The following is a 22,460-nucleotide window of genomic DNA, read 5'->3' as shown; positions in this document are numbered from 1 at the left end:
CTGTCTCCTGCCCTTCCCCTCTGTGGGTCTCCCTCTGTCAGTCTGTCCTTCCTTCCTTCCCCCTCCCCATCTGTGTATGTCTCCCTCCCTGTCTCTGTGTCCCTCTGTCTCCCCCTCCCCACGCCATGGGGGAGGCCCCGAGACCCCAGGAGGGTCGCCCCTTTGGGAGGGTCGCCCCGGAAACTTCTCCGGGAGATTTCTCCGTCGTGATGGCTTTGGGCCCATCAAAAAGAATTCCACGAGAAACGTCACCCAAGGTGTCTGGTATAACTTCCTCTGATACCAGACCACGGAGGAGGGGGCGCTGCCTCCAGGAGGGAAGCCCAAGCTCTGGCAGGAATGGCCAGGCTGGAACGGCCTCAAACATAAGGGAGGGACCGAGTCAGCCGCCCAAGCAACAGCCGGGCAAGGTGAGAAAAGCTCATCACCAGATGGCGGCGACCGCCTGGGGAAGGAGATCTGGGGCCACAGCGATTCACAAAACCCAATTCTCGGGAGCGAAGAGCATTTGTTCTCTAACAGCGGAGAGAAAACGCATGCTGAGAACAAAACTCCTCTTCATTATGATGTATCTTATCAATGATAAAACCCTGTGTCCTTGGAGAAAATTATCAGTTCACTTCTGAGTCCCTTCTGTCAAATGGAAAGACGGCCCAACTGAAAGGACCCATTCCTCCCAGCTCTGTTCTAAGCCCCCTCCCAGCTCTGACATCCCCTGTTCTAAGCCCCCTCCCAGCTCTGACATCCCCTGTTCTAAGCCCCCTCCAGCTCTGACATCCCCTGTTCTAAGCTCCTCCAGCTCTGACATCCCTTGTTCTAAGGCTCCTCCAACTCTGACATCCCCTGTTCTAAGGCTCCTCCAACTCTGACATCCCCTGTTCTAAGGCTCCTCCAACTCTGACATCCTCTGTTCTAAGCCCCCTCCCAGCCCTGACTTCCCCTGTTCTAAGCTCCCTCCCAGCTCTGACTTCCCCTGTTCTAAGCCCCCTCCCGGCCCTGACTTCCCCTGTTCTAAGCTCCCTCCCAGCCCTGACATCCCCTGTTCTAAGCCCCCTCCCAGCCCTGACTTCCCCTGTTCTAAGCTCCCTCCCAGCTCTGACTTCCCCTGTTCTAAGCCCCCTCCCGGCCCTGACTTCCCCTGTTCTAAGCTCCCTCCCAGCTCTGACATCCTCTGTTCTAAGCTCCCTCCCAGCTCTGACTTCCCCTGTTCTAAGCTCCCTCCCAGCTCTGACTTCCCCTGTTCTAAGCTCCCTCCCAGCTCTGACTTCCCCTGTTCTAAGCCCCCTCCCAGCTCTGACATCCCCTGTTCTAAGCTCCCTCCCAGCTCTGACATCCCTTGTTCTAAGGCTCCTCCAACTCTGACATCCCCTGTTCTAAGGCTCCTCCAACTCTGACATCCCCTGTTCTAAGGCTCCTCCAACTCTGACATCCTCTGTTCTAAGCCCCCTCCCAGCCCTGACTTCCCCTGTTCTAAGCTCCCTCCCAGCTCTGACTCCCCTGTTCTAAGCCCCCTCCCGGCCCTGACTTCCCCTGTTCTAAGCTCCCTCCCAGCCCTGACATCCCCTGTTCTAAGCCCCCTCCCAGCCCTGACTTCCCCTGTTCTAAGCTCCCTCCCAGCCCTGACTTCCCCTGTTCTAAGCCCCCTCCCGGCCCTGACTTCCCCTGTTCTAAGCTCCCTCCCAGCTCTGACATCCTCTGTTCTAAGCCCCCTCCCAGCTCTGACTTCCCCTGTTCTAAGCTCCCTCCCAGCTCTGACTTCCCCTGTTCTAAGCTCCCTCCCAGCTCTGACATCCCTTGTTCTAAGGCTCCTCGAGCTCTGACATCCCTTGTTCTAAGGCTCCTCCAGCTCTTACAGTGTCTGATTGAGGAACCAAAGAGTTTCCTATTAAGCTTCTTGGCAGATTCTTCCTTGGTCTGTTATCCAATCTCCAGGTCCAGTCTCTCACTACCTTCCTTTCCTCTGAATCTCATGGAAGAAATTTCACGGCCAGAAGGCCCCCATAACTAATTTAAACTCTCCTCAAGGAGTGAGGGCCTCCAGGCGTCCCAGCTGCTGCAGTCAGAAGGACACACACAGGTGGCAGCCCAACACGCTCTCCTGAGAATCACCAAGGTCCAGAAAAGCTGACGGTAACACAACCTAACTTGGGGGGGGACAAGCTCCTCCCTTGCTATTTCTGAGAGCCAGCTGCCTCTAGCCCGGGGTGGGCCCACTCCCCAGTCCAACCCCCAGGCCCTCCCTTGGTTCTGAGGAGGGGGCGCTGGGCAGGGCTCTGGGGGGAGCCCAAGGACCATACAGCCCGTCCCCCTTTCCTCACTTTAAGTCCCTGTGAGCTTGCATGAGTCCCTTGTTGGGGAAACCCATGGTGGAAGTCACTGGGGGTGGATATAATCTGGAGGTGCTACTTTGAGCTCTTAATCCCTCCTTGGCCCCCGAGGCTCCTGGGCTCCCCTCTTCCAGTTGGAGAGTCATAGAATTATCAGGACTAACCTGGACTAGGTTCCCAAGAAGGATGACAAGAGCACCTTCCTCTGTCTTTGCCGAGGTGGGGAGCTATGGGTACAGAATGCTACATGTACTCGCACATTTGGTAACTATGTAAAGTAACTTTGCTGAAATATATTTTGTTCTCTTTTGTTCCAATGGAGAGGGATATATTCAGAAATAGAAAGGAATGGGGCAGCTCGGTGGCCCAGTGGATAGAGCACCAGTCCTGAAGTCAGGAGGACCCGAGTTCAAATCTGATCTCAGACACTTAATACTTCCTAGCTGTGTGACCCTGGGCCAGTCACTTAGCCCCAATTGTTTGGGAGGGAGGAAACAAGAAATGGAAAGGGATGGAAAAAAAAAAAAAAAGAGAAATCACTTTTTTTAAGTCTCCCATTAAAAGAATCCCATACCTTCTGGACGAGCCTTGGGTTTCTTAAGTCCTCCATCTTGCATGAGTTCAAAAGCGAATGAGACATTATGCACCTGCCCCAAAATAAAAATTAGCATCATTATCAAAGAGCAACAATTTCCTCTGGGGGACACTTCCTCCCTGGAGGGACCAGCTCAGTTTTTGTTGTCACATTCCCAGCATCTAGCAAGCAAGCAATCGACATTTACTTATTAAGCACCTACTAAGTGCTCGGTAAAGCACACACAGTCTCATAAAAGCTAGGCAGAGTGATTCGAATTCCATGCTTCCTTTTTTGGTCCCCCAAGAGAATCCTGTTGAATGTCTTGAGGACATTCTCCTCCCCACCCCAGGGGCTTGCTTCTACTTTCAGGAAATCCTTCTCCAGGTGGCGCCCAATGGTTGCCTCGCCTCCTTAAGGGGGTCCAGTGATAGAATAAATCCATTTTCAAGGGAAAAAAAATCAAACAAAGATCTACGTGGCTTATAAAGTTTCTCGTTGCCTTCTATGGGGTAAGCTGGGAAAGTCACAGGATCTCGGCTTGAGTCTCTGAGAGTTAGGGAAGTTTCTTCTCCTTCAGGGATACTGTCCCAAAGAACCCTGGGACAGGAGATGGGGAGGATGCAAAATGGACAGAAGGGACCCTGCCTCAGGCTCCTCCTTGCTGGGTGATCTTGGGCAAGTCACTTAATAATCACAACTAGAAACAAGAGAGCCAACCTCAAAGCCAGGAAAACGTGGCTCTCAGCTCTACCTCTCAACACATTCTGGCTGCGTGACCTTAGGCAAATGACTTAACGCCAACCCCCGGACAATTCTCCAAGACCGAAATCGAGGGAAAACAAACTGGGAAAAAGCCATCAGAGAATTCCGCAGTTGGAAGAGATCTCGGAGTGCTCAACAATAAAAAAAAAAAAGCCCTTTGAACCATAATATTTTGATGAGTTAAGTGTAAAATGAATCAGAAACATATGGATAAAAATTTACTCACAATGCAAATTAATAATTAACAGAAAAACATTTGAAAAAAAAAACAGCATTTAGTCAAACACACAACATCTGAAAACAACTCAAGATGTTAGAAAATCGATGATGCTGCAATGATCTAGGACAACTGTGATGGAAAATGCTGATCACATCCAGAGAGAGAATCATGGAGTCTGTGTGAGGGTCAAAGCGGGCGATTTTCACTTCTTTTGTTTGTTTTTCCTCTTATAGTTTCTCTTTTGTTCTGATTCTTCTTTCACAGCGTGATTAATGTAGGAATATGTTTATTGTACTTGCTATTTTGGGGAAGAGGGAGGGAAGGGAGAAAAGGAGAGAAATGGGAAGCCCCAAGTTCAATGTCGTCAACTACCTTTATGTGTAACTGGAAAAAATAAAATACTATTAAGTAATAAATAAAAATAAAAATAAAAAAGGGCCAAGATGGTCGAGTCCAACAGACAGCCATGACTACATGCAGCGATTAAACTTTCCTACAAGATTGCAGAAATGCAACCTAATGTGGAGAGAGACAGAGGACAGGAGAAGCCAGGAAAATGTGGCTTCCAGCTCTACCTCTTAACACATTCTGGCTGACCTTAGAGAATTGTCCAGGGCTTAGAGTTAAGTCATTTGCCTAAGATGGGAAATCTGTTCCAACTCGACTGCTCGAGTTTTCATCTCTGTATTGATGATTCTCAAATCTACTTATCCATCCCCGACTTCTCTCATACTTTTGGTCCCAAACACGACTCCCTTTACACCCCCCTTGCCTATTCCTCTATATTATAGAGGGCAACATCACCCTCCCATCTCTCAGGCTCCCAACCTCGGAATTATCCTGGACGCTTCACATTCTCTCATCCCTCATGGCCTGTTGATTTTGCCACCGTGGCTGGCGATCTGCTCCTATACACTCCCTTCTATCCTCTGAGCACCATCCTGGGGCAGACCCCATGTCCCCATGCCTAGGGATAGGTCAGCCTGCCTCAAGTCCCCCCCCCTGCCAGTCCATCTTCCATTCAGCCATTAAAATAATTTCTCTAAAGCTCAGGTTTGATCCTACCACGTCCCCCTACGCAACAAACTCCAGAGCATCCCTCTTGCCTCCAGGAGCAAATACAGAATGAAAAATACAGAAAGCATTTTCTAGTATCTTATTCCTTGAAACTCTTCCTCTTGAACCCAGTGACCTCTCTCTTCAGCCTCCCGGCTGGTCCATGAGCAAGACTCTCCATCTCTGATTGTCCGCCATGCCTAGAATGCTTTCCCTCCGACTCCTGACTTCCCTGGCTTCTTTGAGTCCCAAATAAAATCCGACCTTCCACGGGAAGTCTTTCCTAGTAGACTCTCGTAACTCTAGTGCTTTCTCTCCACTAATTATTTCCTATTTAGCCTTTGTATATATTTATTCACACATTCTCTCTCCAAGTAGATTGCAAGGGCAGGGATTCTGGGTTGTTTTTCTTTGTACCTTTATGGTTTATAGAGTAAATGCTTGATAAATGTTTATTGATTGACTAAGAAAAAGCGCCAACCTGCATTGGTCAAGGGACTTTCTTCGACTGGAAGTTTCCCACCCCGCTGAAATCATTAAGAAACCAGATCAATTCTCCAAGTAAGTCTCCTAATTTCTATTTTCTGACTCTCAGAATTTCCCCTTCCCTGGTTAGCCTCCCTCTCTCCCACCCCCTAGTGTAAGAACTCGGGTATTACTGCCCGAGTCTCCCCCATCACATTGTACCTGCTATAATGTTTATATATATATATTCTCAGTGGAGAAAGCGCTAGGCTTGAGTTCAAACTTTGCTTCAGGACACATCAGCTGTGAGACCCTGAGCAAGTCATTGAATTTTTCTCATCTATAAAATGGAGATGATAATGGCACTTATCTTCCCTGTCTGTCTAAGCTCAAATGAGATGCCATCTGTAAAGTCCTTGGCCAGCCTTGAAGTACTTTGGAAATGCCATTATTACTGTAGAGGAGGCACTTTGGCAAAGTGGGTCGAGGGAGCAAGCCCCAAAGCCTCCTGGGAAACACGGGTTCCAGATGCCTCTGGGAGAGGATTCATGATGAAACCCCAGAGAGAGGGGATAAACTAAGGCTACAGATGGGGGCGAGCGGACACGGCCAATGCATGAGTTTGTTTCTAACACTTGTTCACAGTTTGGGGGAAGAAAGGGAGAGAGAGAAGCTGAACCTAAAATAAGAATAAAATGATTTTTTTTTAATGTCTCTAGCATATATTTCCTGGACCCTGGATAAGTCATTTACATTTCTCAGGAGTCCCGGGCAATGTTCTAAGATTGCAGGTCTAATGAAATCCGGAGTTTATTCTCATCCCCCCTAACTCACTAACTACATTTGACTGTAACTCCCTTGAGACAGGGACTATGGGCCCCAACGTGAGTGCGAGTGTGTACGTACCTTCTGGTCGAAATTCTCCGGAGTTAAATGGAAGTTGTGAAGAGGGACAAAGTATCCTTCCAGCAGACCCATGAGCAAAACCAGGTACACACCGTCTGCAAACTGAAGAGACGGCATCAGCGATGTTCCTGGACGGTCTTGCCTCTCCCTCACCCGAGCAGAGCAGTCGCGTTCAGGCTTAGAACGCCTGCCTCTGGCGCGTGCTCCCTCCACCAGGGCCAGAGCGGGCCTTCTCCTGGCCCTCGGAACAGGCTACAAGAATAATTCAAGGTCACCACCACCCCCAGTGATACTCGGCCTTTCTGGAGAGGGAGGAACTAAAGCAAACAAAGGCCCTTCCCCCTGTGCCTTTGTCAAGGGAAGATGCTAACCAGACGGTCCAGGTCCCTTCCATCGGAAACGCCCAGCTCCCTCATTTTACAATTTAACTGTGAGGGCCAGAAAAGGGACGAGCCTTGGGGCAGGGCCCACAGTCAGCATGAAAGAGACCCCGTTTCCTAGACTTTCTAGGCGCCATTTTGAAAGTACAAAGTATGTACCAAGGGAAGAGCAATAAAAGAGCTTGAGGATCTAGAAAATACCAGGAAGACAGGGGAGAAAGTGAGAAAGAACAGAGATGCTAATAAAAATGCTTCTTTTCTATTCTTTTTATAATTAACATTCAGAAGTTCAGGCAGCTGTGTCACAGTGGATACAGCACAGGACCAACTGCAAATCCTAGTCGCATGACTCTGAGCAAATCCTTAACCAATGTCTGCCTCAGTTTCTCCATCTGTAAAATGGGGATAAACATCTAACTCCCAGGGTTGTTGGAAAATCAAATTATTTATATGTATGTATAAACATGTATGTATGCATGTCTGCATATACAAGCATATGTATGTACAAATACGTATATATGCATGTGTGTATATATTTCACTTATATATAATGTGTGTATACATATCTGTATATGTATAAATGTATGTATATATTTTGTTTATATATAATATATACATATCGATATGTATAAACACATACATATGTATGTTATATCGTGTATATGTTTTATCGATATATATAACATATTTTTATTTATATGTAAATATCAACATATAAAAATATGATGCTTTGGAAACTCTAAAGTACCATACAATCAACCCATCAGTAATTAAATACTGAGGGAACTCCCAAGAGGAAAGACCCTCAAATAATGCAAGTTGGCAGCCCCCCAGCTCAAATCCATACCTTAATTTACTAAGGGTTGCTTGGCACCTCAGCAGAAGGCTTTTTAATAAGCAGCGGATCCTACTCTGATAAAAAGAGAGCAACAAAAGCTGACATGGTGACGAACCAGAGGCGGCTTCCCCTGCCAGGGCAGCTCTTAATTAATCCTGCCAGATTCAGGCCATTACAGAGTAGGGAGTGGGGGGGAATATCAGCGACCACAGGCAGCTCCAATTAAAGACAGTTCCAATTTCAGAGGCCCTTGAAGATTTTTCTCCTCCTTCCCAATAACTCCAAGAAAGCAGTATTATTCACACTTCACAGATGGGAAAACTGAGGTTCTACAGTCAAACAGCTTTTACATAAACTCTATGTAGATTTGATCCCAACAACAACCAGTAGAGTGAGCAGAGAGGGCTTTGGAACCAACTTACCAATCAGCAGCAGACCGTGTTTCTTAATTTAATATTAAATTTCAATAAGTTTATTTTATCTATATTTGTATCATGAGGTAGCTTTCCACCATGTTTTCCTAGAGAGTAAACCCTTATAGCAAATGAAGGGGAAAAGGCCCCACAAAACTAACCAGGATGTCAGGAAAAGTCTGAGGAGGCATTCAGTATTCCAAGACTATGTCCTTCCCCATCCCTCAAGAGCATACTGGATTCTAAGTGCATAGGCCCTTACTCAAAGGTATACTGTATAGCCCATAGGCCCTCACTCAAAGGTATACTGTATAGCCCATAGGCCCTCACTCAAAGGTATACTGTATAGCCCATAGGCCCTCACTCAAAGGTATACTGGATTCTAAGCCCATAGGCCCTCACTCAAAGGTATACTGGATTCTAAGCCCATAGGCCCTCACTCAAAGGTATACTGGATTCTAAGCCCATAGGCCCTCACTCAAAGGTATACTGGATTCTAAGCCCATAGGCCCTCACTCAAAGGTATACTGGATTCTAAGCGCATAGGCCCTCACTCAAAGGTATACTGGATTCTAAGCCCATAGGCCCTCACTCAAAGGTATACTGGATTCTAAGCCCATAGGCCCTCACTCAAAAGTATACTGAATTCTAAGCCCATACCCCCCACTCTTCAAGAGTATACTGTATTTTAAACTTATTGCCCCCCCCTTCAAGGGTATGTTGTATTCTAAAGCCCATAGCCCCCTACTCTTTAAAGGCATACTGTATTCTAAGACCATAGTTCCCACACACACACTCTTCAAAGGCAAAGAAGTGCTATCTAAAATCTCATGAAAAACTAACATTTCCATTGACAAAGATCCCAAAGAAGAGCAAGAAGAATGAAACTGGATTTGGGATTCAGAATATGGTGAATTAAAATGAGTGCATGAAATTTTACAAGGAATGGGCACTTGGGAACTCGCTCTCCAGACGCAGGCTGGAACCCACACTATTCAGTCTAAGAGTTACAGGAATAAGTAGCTCTCCCAGAATCCCCCAGCTAGTTTGTGTCCGGGGCAAGGCTCTGATCCAGTTCTTGAGCCAAGAGCCAGGCCCCTCCCCACGGCACCCTCGTGGCTCTCCAAGATTTTCACAGAAAATTTTCCAAGACGGGCCAGTCTCCCTTCACTGAGAAAGAGGGGGGATAACGAGCACATTTACGGGGGATCTCAGGCTACCTCACGGTGGATCCCCACAGAACCCCTCAAGGGGGACGTGACAGATGAAGAAACTTTGCTCAGGGGTCCCACAGTCACCAGAGAGAGGATTCAAAACGGTCAGAGAATCGGGTTCATTTACCAATCCGTGCTAGAATTATCCCCATTATCCTCCCCGGCAAATTCTTCAATTCCTTCCAAGAGGCGGCGAGGGAGGGTCATTAACCAAGAGCCGCCGTGGAGGTGGATAAGTGTTAATAGGTAGCCGGACGCTCTCGTTATTATAGAGAGGCAGCCGCCGTGGCCCGGGGATGACCCGGATCTTTGGGGAGTTGGGCCGGAGCGTCTCTATCAAAAGCGTCTCAGCCAAAAGCCGAGAAGTCACGAATCCCAGAACCGCTCGGGAACTGCTGCGACATCTTCACGTGGCTGAAGAAGGCCTGGGAACAGAGCCTCCTCAGGCTTCCTTCGGGCCCTGCCATTCTACGGGCTTGGCTCGGTTTTTCTGAAGAATATTAGGAATAAGGACTAGAGCCGTGATTTCATTTATGAATTCCTAAATGACTCCCAGAAAGATGCTTAGAGGTTAAGGGTCATCCAGCCAGGGGTCAATGTAGGACTCATCCCTCCATCTTCCTGGCCCCAAAATCAGCTCTCTATCAGCTACGACACAGATGTCCCTCTTAAAAATATTACAAAGTACACTTACAAATAGTAAAGCGAATTAAGATTGAAGTCACCCAGTCAAGGAGCTTTTCTTAAGCACTGTCTGCCTGTGGGGGTCCTCTCCTTTTATAGACACATCACCGGGGCCCAGAGAGCCGGCTGGGACTTGCCCCGCTGGCCGGCAGCTGGGGCAGGCCTTGGACCGGGTCTCCTGGCATCCGTCCCGTCCCAGAGTGTGCCCTTTATTGCCACAAGGATGTGTGCCCGGGGGCCAGCCTTACCTGCGTCTCCAGCTCTGTGACCTCCAAGTTCAACTTATTAAGGTGTTTGTTCACAAATGTGATTAGAGACTGTAGGGACAAGAACGTGGAAAACAAGGGTTAATGATGGCCAGCCTGGACCCCGCAGGCCCACTGGGAACAGGGCGGGGGACTGGGAAAAAAATACTAAACTTTCAAAAGTAAAAGCCAATGAAACAAAGTCTGATGCGTCAATGGGACGGGGGCATCCATCACGGAATGATGGGAAGTACAATGACATCCCTTGTGTGAAGGGGAGCCCACTGCTGCTTGAGAAAACTGTCCTTGGAATGGAGAGGAGACCCACCCCATTCTACCCCGCCCCTTCCATGCTCCAGAGAACACATTCTCGCTTCCTTTTCCATGGGACGGCCTTTTGAATGTGTGAGTGCCAGGATCCAACAACTAGAACTCTGACTGTCAGGAGCTTCTCGGAAGCCTCTGCCCGTCCCGCCTGCAGGCCCACCCCACACCCCCACCCACTTGAAGGTCTGCAGACAAATGCAGATGAAGGGATGGTCTCAGACAAAGGAGCGGCTACGTCACAGGCCCCAGTGACCAGCTGTGCGCTTTCTCAGAGACGGAGCCAATCCCTCCATTTATCCTATTTCACCCGAATAAAGACATAGATTTAATGTATTTCTAGGCCCTACCAGGGTTTCAATGTCTTTAACAATAAATTTTTTTTAAAAAAAATTCAGGCCAGATACTCCTGGAGGCTGATCAGCTCTTAACAGTGCCGACTTCAAGGGAGGAAAATTCACATGATTGGGGGATTGTTTTTTCCCCATTCAAGTCTTTGACATCTGCAGGAGCTGATGAGGCCCTTCAAGACCCTTTCTCCTTTGTATACCTGTCTGGAAGAAAAATGGGCTCAATTTACTCTCCAGCCCCATTCTGACAGGCAAGCTCAGAGAAAGGGTTTCAAATAAGACTTTAAATGCTTATCAGAAAGAGCAAGATCCAACAGGCCTCTGCGCTTTACAAAAAAGAGCCACGAAGATGAGGAAGGAGCTTGAATCTGAATTAGCTTCCACAGAACAACAGCGGGGGGGGTTCTCTGGATCTCAAGCCCCCGCAGCCCCTGGGAGCCCAGAGCCGACCCCGGCTTACCTTCTTCACCACGCTGAGCTTATCCGGGGCATGGTCGAAGAGCGTGTCGAAGGCGTCCCTTTCTGTGGGGCGAAGGGAGTGAGAAACATTGGGTGAGGGAGGGAGAGCCGAGGAGGATGCAGGGAGAGACCTCTCAGGCCAGGCCCATCTCTGAAGGGGCCAGTTATGCCCCTGCAGCCTTCCCCGTGAGACTGTAAGCTCCCTGAGGGACCATAAGCTTCTTTTTGTATTCCCAAAGCTTAGCCCAGTGCCTGGCACATAGTAGGTGCTTAATAAACGTTTCCTGAATTAAACCGGATTGAATTAAGGTACACTAGGCGAAGCAGCCGGTAAAAGATGGTACTTGAGACGCAAGCTCAAATCAGGCCTGTGCGAGCCTGGCTAAAGCACTCTGCCTCCGCCTGCCTCAGTCGCCTCATCTGTAAAATGAGGACAATAACAGCAGCAGGATGTGGAGATGAAAGAGAGAATATTTGTAAAGTGAGTTGCAAATGCTGAAGCTCTATAGCAATGGTACCTAGTACTATTGCCATTACTGTTATTATTTCTATTGCTATTATTATTATTACTACCACAAGTGCCACCATTAAAGTCTCAAGCTGATGTTAAGCCGGACTCGGGCAGAGTCAGCCTCTCGGTGTCCAAACAGCATGGAGATTTTAACCTTGGGCCTACAGAAGCCAACAGGCCTGTGGACAGATGTCAGGGGACCAGGGAACTTATTTGTTGGGGTTTGGGGGAAATAGTTGGATAACTGCATCTAGTGCGATTGCTTCCCTTTGTAATCCCCTGCATTTTATTCCGTGCACTGATTCTCAAAGGTCTCTGAAGCTTCACCAGAGGGGCTGCCAAAGGGGTCCGGGGCAGAAACAAAGTCAAAAACCTCAGCTTTAGGGCCTTCAATAAGCTGCCCTCAATTCCCCAAAGGGGGATCTGGAAGAGGAACCTAAAGATTGCCAGAGCAAGAACATCCCCCCCAGAGAGGACCAGCCAGTGAACAGGGACCACCTAGATCTGAGGGATGTTGGGAGGGAGCAGAGAAACGCCATCCCCTCCCCCTTCCCCAAAGCACCCGTCTGTGGTTCCCCTCCCAAATCCGTCTCCAGCCACAGAAGGGGTGCGGGTCCCACCCACCCGGCAGCCAGCCCAGTTTCCAGGGATAGCCTAGGGCAGTGGAGGAGGAAGGCGGCAAACGGGAGGCTGTTGCCATGGCGACCCCACATCATGATCCCTCCCTCCCTGAGGATGCTTCCTCCTATTAAGAGGAGGAGCCCTTCATGAGCCACTGCCAGAGGAGGCTCTGGAGACTTCCACTCCACGGGCCAACCAGGTGGCCGAGGTGAGAGTCTCGGCCTTTCTGGCTCAGCCAAGAGGAACCCCCAAAAAAGGGAAATTTAGTTCGCCTGCTTATGAATGCTCTCAACACCCAGGGAGGAGATCACAGAGCCCCAGATTAAGATGTGAATTCTCATTTTACAAAGGGGGAAACTGAGGGCCAGGGAGGTCAGTGACCCGACATGACCATGACCTCTCAATATTTTACACCATGAGAGAAAAATGCTGAGGGGACAAGATCACCTCGCTCTGCTCCAATAGGAGTAAAACAGGTCCAAAGTCCATCAGCTTGGCCTGAAAATGTAACAGCTAGGGGGCGTCACCGTGCACAGGCAGGAAGACCTGAATTCAAATCCAGCCTCAGACACCAATGAGCAGAGTGACACTTCACCTCTGGCCGCCTCAGTTTCCTCAGCTGTAAAATGAGGTGAGAAGAGCACTATCTTCCAGGGTGGCTGGGCAATCGAATGAGAAATCTATAAAGTGTAAGTACACTTAGCACAGGAGCCAGCACACAGTAGGTGCTCTATAAATGCTAGCAATAATCCATTATCATTAATAACGTGTCCATTTCCCAGATTACTCACCAAATCTTCCCATCATCATCCTGCAAATGAAAACAGGAGAGGAACTCTCTGTTAGAGCAGGCTCATTTAAGTAGGGAAAGGATTCTTAAGGAGAGAAAAAGACGATGAATAAAGGAACACTGACAGTTACTGATTGTTTTGGTTAGAGAATAATTCACCTAATTAATCGTTCGTCACAGCCTTTTATTTTATCATCAGAGCTTTTTATTTTATCCCCATCTTGTCGTCCTTATAAAAAGCAGACATTCTTCACCTGTGATACAGGAATTTTTTTTTTTATTCTAATAACTGTATTTCAATCTAATTAGCTTACATTGAAATGTAAATTGCAGTAATTTAATAAATTACATTATAATATATAATTATATAAAATAAATATATATTTATAATATATATTTTATCTATAGATAAAATAAAACTAAAATAAAATTGCATTTTATTTTAAACATTTTTTTTTTATATTTTATTGAGACATTAAAAGCTTATTTTTTAGTGGGTCATTCTGGGGGCTTGGGTTTTTGGTCTGTTTTCTTTCATAACAAGATTAATAGAGAAATACATTTTGTACGATTGCACATGTTATAACTGTTTACATCTCAGGGAAGAAGAAGGGGGGGAATCGGGAGAACCAGGGGAAGGGAGCAAAAGGCCCCAAATCTTTGGGAATTAAGGCGATTGTGTCATAAACATTCGAGAAAGGAACGTTGCTGGAGGTATAGGACAGGACAGGATAGGAGCTGCCTTCAAAGCTGCTTCCCAAGATTAACGGGGAAATGGCTGCACGCCGTGCAGGGGACGCACGGTGTTACAGAGGATGAGAAGGGTTGTGACGACAGGGGCAAGAACAGAGATAACCCTCAATCAGTGGCCCCGGAGAAGGGGGTGGGGGGCACTTACTCAGTGGTGGTGGTCAGCTCCTCCGCCACGTGGGTCGAGTGCAGCAAGCCTTCCCGCTTCTGAAAGACCCCAAGGACCCCATGACCGTAAGTGCTGCTCTCGCAGGAGCCCCCCGGCCGGGCCCCACAAGCCCCCCCTGCCTTGTGTTCGGCCTGCCTCCCAAGGCCTCTCAGCACGCTGGCTGTGTTAGCTGGAAGGGGCGGCCTTCCATCCCCCAGACCCCGATTAGACAGCCCGGGGAGGAGGAGAAGGGGGGGAAAGGAAGTCGCAGGCAGGACTCGAGTGGCGCTGCTCGCCAGCACCTCTGCTGGGTCAGACCCTGAGGGAAGGCGACAGGGCACTGGCAGACTTTGCTGGGTGGGAGGGATCTGGAGGACGGGGCGCAGACGCGGCAACGGGGACCAGGAGGATGGGGAGGACTGCCAAAAGAGGGCCAGGAGGCTGGAATCTCGGCGTCAGCCCTGAGCCCCAGAGACGCTCCCTGGCTCTGTGACTGCAGACAGAATGAGCAGAGCAGGGGAAGGGCTGGAGGTGAGCACTTTCAGCATCTCCCAATAAGAGCTGCTGGGGGCATCGTGGAGACAAAACTCGGGCCAGCGGTGCACGCTGCGTTCTGCCCCCGTGGCCCCCCACCTCTGCAAAGAGGGGAGGGCGGGGCTTTTCCTGGACCCCTTCCCCTGTTCTAATCTCAGGTTCAGAACCGCACCCTCACGGGTACATCTCCTACATTCTCTCACTCCCACAGCCCTCCACCCCCCCTGTTCTCCGTGCCGCGTCACCCCGCGAAGGCGAAGGCAGGTGGGCAGCGAGCGGGGAGAGCGCCGCGTCTCGGAAGCCCCTCACTCCCCCTGCCTGCGCCTTCTCCCCTGACGGAGAAGCACAACGAGGGGCCGAATATTGAATGCTGACACACGGCTCCAGGAGGAGATCAATGTGGCTTTTGAAAAACATCTTGGAAATTAAAGCTGAAAGCTCGGGGAGCCGTGGGCTCGCCTTCCCTTCAAACATGGCCCTGTTTCTCATTCCCACCATTTATCTCAAATCCAGGGTGGGCGATAAATTTCATCAAAAAGGAAAACAGAGCAGAGCCTCCTCTCAGGAGGAAAGAAGAGGGTACAAAAAGCCCGCCCAGGGGAGGGCCAGACGCGGGCTCGGGGGCCGGGGCGTGGCGACACTCACCCTGACGACCACCACCTGCACGGAGACGTGCTCAGGGAGCCGGATCGGAGCTCGGAAGTGCATGGCCAAGGCAACCAGCAGGTGAAGGATGGCCACGAGGTTCTTCCCGTGGATTGCTACAGAGGGAAAGGGAAGGGAGGGCCTTCTGAATAATGTTACACATGAAGTAAAAAACTAAACACCGAAAAAGAGAATGCAGTCCGGAGGGGAGAGTGGGCAGTAATAAGGAAGAACACCAGAAAGAACACTGGGCTTGGATTCGAATCCTGCCTCCTCCTGGGTATTCTGAACAAGATACCTCAACTCCAGGCCCAGGTTCCTCATCTGTAAGATGAGAGTATTTGATCGCCGAGGTCCCTTCTGACAGTCTCTGGCCCTCTGAAGCCAGAGACCTGGGTTTGAGTCCTACCACTACTGATTACCTCCCACGGGATGATGGGTAAGTTACTGAACTGCTCTGCTCATCATTTTCTTATTTGTCAACTAGAGGAGATGTCCCCCTGCCTCTTGGGCAGTCTTCCCTTTTTAGAATGTAAACTTCTCAAAACCAAGATGCCTTCCTCATTGATTCACAATCTTTAAGGGCCCCTAACTCTAAATTCTATGTTTCAATAGGTGAGAAATGGGGAGGGGGGGTCTAGAAAAATGTGCCCCGGAGGTCCAGGACCTCCCCTCCCTCTGCCCTGAGAGACCTAAGCTTCCCATGGCCCATGGCCTTTAAGAACTAGGCCCCGGGGCCAACCAGGCCAGCTGTGGCTTGTGTTTCAAGCAGGCCGTTGAGTGGGAAAAGAGTTGTGTTGAAATGAATGCTCTCTGCTGTCCCAAGACGGAACCACGCTATCGCTTGTCTGCCACAGTAGTTAGTGCGTGCTGTGAGGGAGGCCGTACGGCGGGAGGAGTCCGGGGGTGAATTCTGCTTTCAGGTTGGTACTGACAGGTAACACCTGCTCGGGTTAATTAGCCGGCATCCCCCGGACTCTTCCATTTGCTCTTACTTAGCAGAGAGGCTCTCTGCCCTCCAGAAAACATCTAATAGTAATTATCTTCTATTCTGGAAAGGGGGAGCAAGGAGTGGGAGGGTCCCAGGAGGTCCTGAGATGGATAGTGGAGCCAGGGCAGGTACGGGAGTGAGGGAAAGGGAAGGAAAACTTACAGCACCCACAGCCGGGCGGGACGAAATGTGCAAGGATGGGGCAAGGGGACCGGCAGGCTCCAGAGTTAAAGGAGCATCTGATGCTTCCTGTGGCACGCCGGGTCTCGAGACCAAGCCCTTAGTAAGATGCCTTCTTCACCGATTCATGATGTTTAAGGGCCCCAACTCTAAATTCAGTGTCTCAAGAGATGAACTGAGAAGTGAGAATCTAGAGGTTCAGGGCTTCTCCTCCCTCTGCACTGAGGGATCTAAGCCCCGCCAGGCCCTCGGTCCTCCAGAACCAGGCCCAGCCCCCCTATGATGGCTCCATGATGCCCACTGACTACATGACCTTGGACAGGATCCTTCCTCCCCCTCCCTCAGTTTCCCCCTCTGTATAGGGGTTGAGCGCGATGACTTCTGAAGTCCATACCAGCTACAGAGCCAGGATGCGGGGTCCATGGTTTGGAATCTTAGTGCCAGAGGCCCGATCTGGCCCTTCCCTGCTGATTTAAATCCCGACACTATTCTGCTTAATACCATAAACACACAAGCCTCTGAAGCCCTGCATGAAACACTTTCCAGTGACTGACTGTGGGGCTTATCCAGACCATGGTTCCCCTCCACTGGGCCAGATAATCCACTGTTGACCGTCCCGGCTTTGTGGAAGTCAGATCACGTCTAACGAAAAAAGAAATCCCCCTCGGGAGCTACGGTCCCGCCCGCCCGGCTCCAAGGGCACATCCTACTCACAGTCCACGTTCCATTTGATGGCCCAGCCGTGGGGCCGCAGGACGTCGTATATCGCCTCCAGGACGGTCTGCAGCTTTTGCTTCTGACCAATTTCTGACTGCGTCACCTCGGCCACGTTCAGTTTGCGATTGGCTAACTTTTCTGCAGGGAGGACAAAGGGTGAAAGGGCAGGGTTGAGGGAGGTAATCATGGCGGGGTCTCCCTGCACCTCCCCTAGGCAAAGAGGCAATCTGGAGCCACAGGAAGTTCTCAGAGAGCCAAAGATGAATCCTTTTTGTTCATTTATTCATTCATTTCTCCATCCATTGAATTAGTAAAGTGAAGCTGATAATCTCCGACTTTAAACTTTCCCATCACAAAATGTTACAGTTGAAAGAGACCTTTGACCTAATCCAACCCGTTTTTACAGAAAAAGAAACTGAGCGCAACCGGGCAAGTGGCTTGCCAAAATCACAGTGAGAGCTTATAGAATGTGGCAGCTACCCTGCTTCTGGGTTTGTATCCCCAGCACTTAACGCTACGTCTGGCGTGTGTTTGGTGCTTAATAAATGCCTATTCATTCATTCAGTGCTTTTTCTACAATATACTTCCTAACCATCTCCCTTAGAAAAGGGCCCCTGGAGAAGAGGGAGGAGGTAGGGAAGAGTCCAAGAAGAAATAAGAATGTGAAATCCAGCAGAAGAGAAAGGTCATTTAAGTAGGGCAGGCTGGAGAATCTGCCTCAGAAGGATGAGGATTTTGATAAAAAAGAAAAAACAACTTAAAAGCGTTTTTTTTTCCCTCTCTCCCACTATCCCCTTTTTCCTCCCACACTTCCACGTCAGTAAGAATGATTAGATCTTCCCGGATATTCCCCGACTGCTTTATTACCAGGAGCGAGCTTTGAGCCGAACAAACCCTGCTCGTTCAATCTGCTTGCAGTGCAATTACTGAAGGCGAGACCCCCAAAGCCGGCTTTGGCTGGCTCAATCTCGCCGCTTTGTAGAGCGGATTTGGGCAGAATCAGCAGGGGAGCCCTTGCACGTGGGACTGGGTGCAGGGGGAGAGGGCAAGAAGGGGCAGCTGATCGGCATCTCTTCCTCCAGATTTTTCACAAGACCCTGCTGCCTTCAGCTCGAGAAAGAGAATAAAAGCTACTTGGAAAAAATGTTTTTAAAAATAGCTAAAAAAATGATGACATTTTGACCATTCACATATGGCTTATCTACAGCCAACGAAAGACAAAAAAATCATTTTCAGGGTTTCTGTCACTCAACGTGCTTCTGGGATGCCTCCCAGAGAGGGAGGTCAACCATAACCTTGGGAAGTTAAACCTGCTGGGGGAAGGGAAGGAGGAAGAAGGGATGGAGGACAAAGCCAGATTAAAAACACTTTTTCTTTTTTCTTTTTGGTTTACACTTGTGATTATTTCGGGGCAGAAAATTTCTGGAAAGGAAACTCCCTCTTCCCATGATGCTACAGGATCTTAGCTCTGGACCAGAAGGGACCTCAGAGGTCACTGAGTCCAACCCCCTCCTTTTATAGAGGGAACCAAAGTTCCCCCACGTCTCTGCCTCCCCAAATTAATAAAGTGAAGCTGATAATCTCCTATTTTAAACTTTCCCACCCCAAAATGTTACAGCTGAAAGTGACCTTTGACATAATCCAACCCATTTTTATAGAGAAAAAGCAAGTGGCTTGCCAAATCTCAGTGAATTTGTTAGAATGTAAGCTTCCTGAGGGCAGCAGCTACCCCGCTTCTGGGGGTCCTTCTAACCAAAGATGTCCCTCCCATCTCCCTCCCTTTCTGGAAGCCCGCCGGCCCGCCTCAGAGCCCCGGGACTGGCCTTGCCTGCCTTGACCTCCCATTACTGGCTCTCCCACATACCAGGCACTTTCTGAGAATCTCCCTGAACAGGCCTCCTCGGGGAAAGTCCGTTTTGGACACGTTGAGTCTACGGTCCAATACGACGCCCAATCCAGCAGGCAGGAGGTCAGGAGGGGGGCTGAGGACCATCCGGGCGGGGCTAATGGGATCCTGAAGGGAGCCCAGGCCCAGCACAGAACCTTGAGGGGGGCTCTGCTCACGGTACTAGCAGGTGAGACCTGGCTAAAGATCCAGGGGAGGACCACGGTGTGCTCAGACCATAAAAGCCAGGGGAGAACAGCCACAGGAACCACAAGAGCGTGTCAGGGAGACGGCGTCCCAGGCTGCGGGGGGTCAAGGAGAAGGATGGAGAGGAGGGTTCTGGGGAACGGGAGTGGAAGCACTGAGAGGCAGCGAACGGGCTCCCAGGCCCAGCCCTGACAGCTGGGGCAGGTCAAGAAGCCCCCAGGGAGAAGGCAAGGCCCGCAGCGCCCACCCGGGAGGACGGCACGAGCCACCATTCGGAAGCCCAAAGGGGACGCGCCCGATTTAGCTGTCGGCTTGGGAATCACAGGCCGGGGGGGACAGCCACGACTTCAGAGCCCACGTGCTTGGGATGGAAAACGAGAAGCAGCCCAAGTATCCCCCAAACGCCGCTTCCCTCGCTGCAATTCCATCAAGAGTGACGGAGTGCGGAACAGGGACCAAAAATTAAAAGAATGAAGTCATGAATATGTGAGTGGAAAAGCATGTTAGCACTTAGCATGTGCTGAGCGCTGCAGGCTCTCTAGAGACCCAAGGCAAGCAAACAATGGCAGAAAGGCCCTGTGCTCCTCAGGCTCACAACAAACGTGGCAGAGGGGCGCCATTATCCAAAAAATGCTCTCAGGGTGCTTCTGAATGAGCAGGTTCCTTCCTTTCCCCCTTCTCTCCCTCTTTCCTCCATCCTTCCCTCCCTCTTTCCTTTCCTTTCTTTCTTCTCTCCTTTCCCTCCTTCCTCCCTTCTTCCTTTCTTTCTCCATTCTTCCTTGCCTCCCTTCATTCTTCTGATTCTCATAATCCCTTTCTTTTCTCTTTTCTTTCCTTCTTTCCTCCTTCCCTCTCTCCTTTCCTTTGTTCCCTCCTCTTTCCTTTCCCTCTCTCCCTTCCCTCCTTTTCTCCATTCTTCCTTGACTCTTCTCTCATTCCCTTTGTCCCTTTTCTCCTTTCCTTCATTCTTCCCTTCTTTCCTTCCTCACTTCTTTTTTCCCTTCCTTCCCTTTCTCCTTTCTTCTCTCTCTCCCTTCCTCTCTTCTTTTGTCTGGAGTAAATTATTGTCATGCTACTATTCTCTTAAGATGTCCTATCATTATATCATCTCTTATCATAATTTATAGAAATGGTGCTATAATCTTTTCCAAGCCTTAGTTTTCTCATCTGGAAAATGGAAGCAAAACCATCTATCTTCAGTTTCCTCTGGAATTATTTGAAGGCAATAGGGCCTGAGAGGAGGAAAGCCTAATGGTTAGCACACTCCCCTCCCCAGTTTACAAGGGGACCCTGTAATAATTGAGCATATGATACACACTAAGAGGTGCAAGTGAGAGAAGAGGAAGAGAGGAAAGAAGAAAGATCTGCTGAGAATCACTGCTCCAATTATCCTTCCCAAAGAGACAGACCATGTCAGAGTGGTGTCCTGAGCCTCGGTGTCCTGTTCTGTAAGATGCACAGTTGGCTTTGGTGGCCCCCAACGTCCCTCCCAGCTCCACCCATCTCACCTGGACAGACAGGTCAGCAAGGAGCCCACAGAGCTGGAATCCACTCTTTCCCGTGGGCCCACAAGAGCATCCCCCTCCCTGCCTTTTCTGGGCCCCTAACTCACCCAGAAGCTTCTGCAGCACCTGCCCGTCATACAGATCCTCCTCCAGCTGCTTGACGATGATCCTCTCCTCCACCAGCACATCATTAATCCAGTCAATTAAAACCTAAGAAATAAAATCAGGAGTTGATACCTCACGAGGTAAGGTGTGACCTGGACCAGAACCGGCCGTTCACTAGGTCATGGGTCCGAGGAGGGAGAAACCTGGAGACACCAAAGGACCCTTCTCCCATTTGAGAAGTCCTCCAAACTAAGAGCAAAGTTAGAGTGAGCAGACTAAGAAAGGCGGTGGTTTGTCCTCAAAAGCATTTATCCCCACCATCATCATGGCCAGTATTTATGTAACACCATCTGCGGGCGGGTACGGTGCCCTTTGTTTTACAAACACTATCTGACCTTCACAACAGCCCTGGAAGGGAGGAGCAATTATTCCCTCTCTCACAGAAGAGCTAACTGAGGTCGAGTGAAGTGACTTGCAAAGAGTCACATACTAGGTAAGGGTTTGAATCCAGGTTTTCTTAACTCCAAACCAGCACTCTGTCCACGGTGCTCTCAGCTGCCGACATTTATGAAGCACTTGAAGGTTTTCTTTACATACTACCTCCTTTCCCTAGACATCACCTCTTCCTCCTTTCTCCTTGCCAAGCCCATGATCCCATCATCCCCAGTGTCCTCCAGCAGATCCCACCCTAATCATCCCCCTCTCTCCTGGACCTACTACCTCGCCCTAGTTGTTCCCTCTCTACTACCTTCAAATGGATCCAAGTCTTCCACCTCTGTGACAACCTTCCACTGGCCCAGCTGGTGTCTGATATCCTCTCCTTCAAAAACTTCCTAGAAAGAGCCGCCACATGGCTCAGTTGTATCTCCTCTCTCTTCCATGAAATTATGTTTGTAAAGCACTTAGTAAACAGTAGGCACTTATTAAATGCTTGTTTCCTTCCCTCCCTCAAAATCTGGCTCCTAATCTTATCATTCAGCTGAAGCTTCTCCCTCCAAAATTACCAGTGACTTTAATGGCCAAATGATGACTGACCACTCTTGCATCCTCCCCCTTCTCTGGGTTTTCCTGAGGCCCTCTCCTGGTCCTGGCCCTCCTTGACCACTCCTGCTTCGGCAGACCACTGGACCCAGAGGGCTCCGGAGGGGAAAGTGAGGCAGGTGACCTTGCACAGCCTCCCTCACTGAAATCCAATTCACTTGCACGTCACAGTCCTCTTGGAGAACCAAGGAAGCAATCCGTATGAGCACCTCTAATTGGCTCTCAGACTCTGTCCTAGGCTCTCTTCTTGGGTCTAATTAACACCTCCATGAAGATGATTCATGTGTATGAGCCCAGCCTCAATTTCTCCCCTGAGTTTCAGCCCCAGATCATCAGCCGCTTACTGAACATCTTGAACTAGATGTTCCTAAAGACATCTCAGACTCAACATGTCCCAGTGGAGGTCGTTATCTTTCCCCCCGAGCCCTCCCCTCTTCTGAATCTCCCCCGCCATCCTCCCAATCACCCAGCTCTGTAATCTGGGCATTATCCTCCACTCCTTCCTCTTCCTTATATTTCATCCACTGCCAAGTCTTGCCACTTCTGGGTCCCTAGATCCCTTGTATCGGCCCCTAATCCTCATCATCCCTCATTAGCTCTTACTCAGGCT

The 22,460-nt window shown here is 49.5% G+C and overlaps 1 protein-coding gene across 2 annotated transcripts in view; it reads right to left on the bottom strand.

Annotated features, from left to right (window-relative positions):
* PARVB (parvin beta) overlaps positions 1 to 22,460 on the bottom strand; it is an 81,567-nt gene that overhangs the window by 1,006 nt on the left and 58,101 nt on the right. For both annotated transcript variants that reach the window (XM_051962332.1, XM_051962334.1), the window contains exons 4-12: positions 20,812 to 20,914; positions 17,105 to 17,245; positions 15,220 to 15,335; positions 14,041 to 14,099; positions 13,144 to 13,163; positions 11,222 to 11,283; positions 10,091 to 10,159; positions 6,314 to 6,415; positions 2,902 to 2,974 (exon numbers count right to left, since the gene is read on the bottom strand). In XM_051962332.1, coding sequence (XP_051818292.1) covers positions 2,902 to 2,974; positions 6,314 to 6,415; positions 10,091 to 10,159; positions 11,222 to 11,283; positions 13,144 to 13,163; positions 14,041 to 14,099; positions 15,220 to 15,335; positions 17,105 to 17,245; positions 20,812 to 20,914 — 745 coding nt within the window. The remainder of the gene's footprint in view (positions 1 to 2,901; positions 2,975 to 6,313; positions 6,416 to 10,090; positions 10,160 to 11,221; positions 11,284 to 13,143; positions 13,164 to 14,040; positions 14,100 to 15,219; positions 15,336 to 17,104; positions 17,246 to 20,811; positions 20,915 to 22,460) is intronic.

Source organism: Antechinus flavipes, chromosome 5 (assembly GCF_016432865.1).
Source record: "Antechinus flavipes isolate AdamAnt ecotype Samford, QLD, Australia chromosome 5, AdamAnt_v2, whole genome shotgun sequence".
NCBI classification, from domain to species: Eukaryota; Metazoa; Chordata; class Mammalia; order Dasyuromorphia; family Dasyuridae; genus Antechinus; species Antechinus flavipes.
This window is presented reverse-complemented; position numbering and strand designations above follow the sequence as displayed.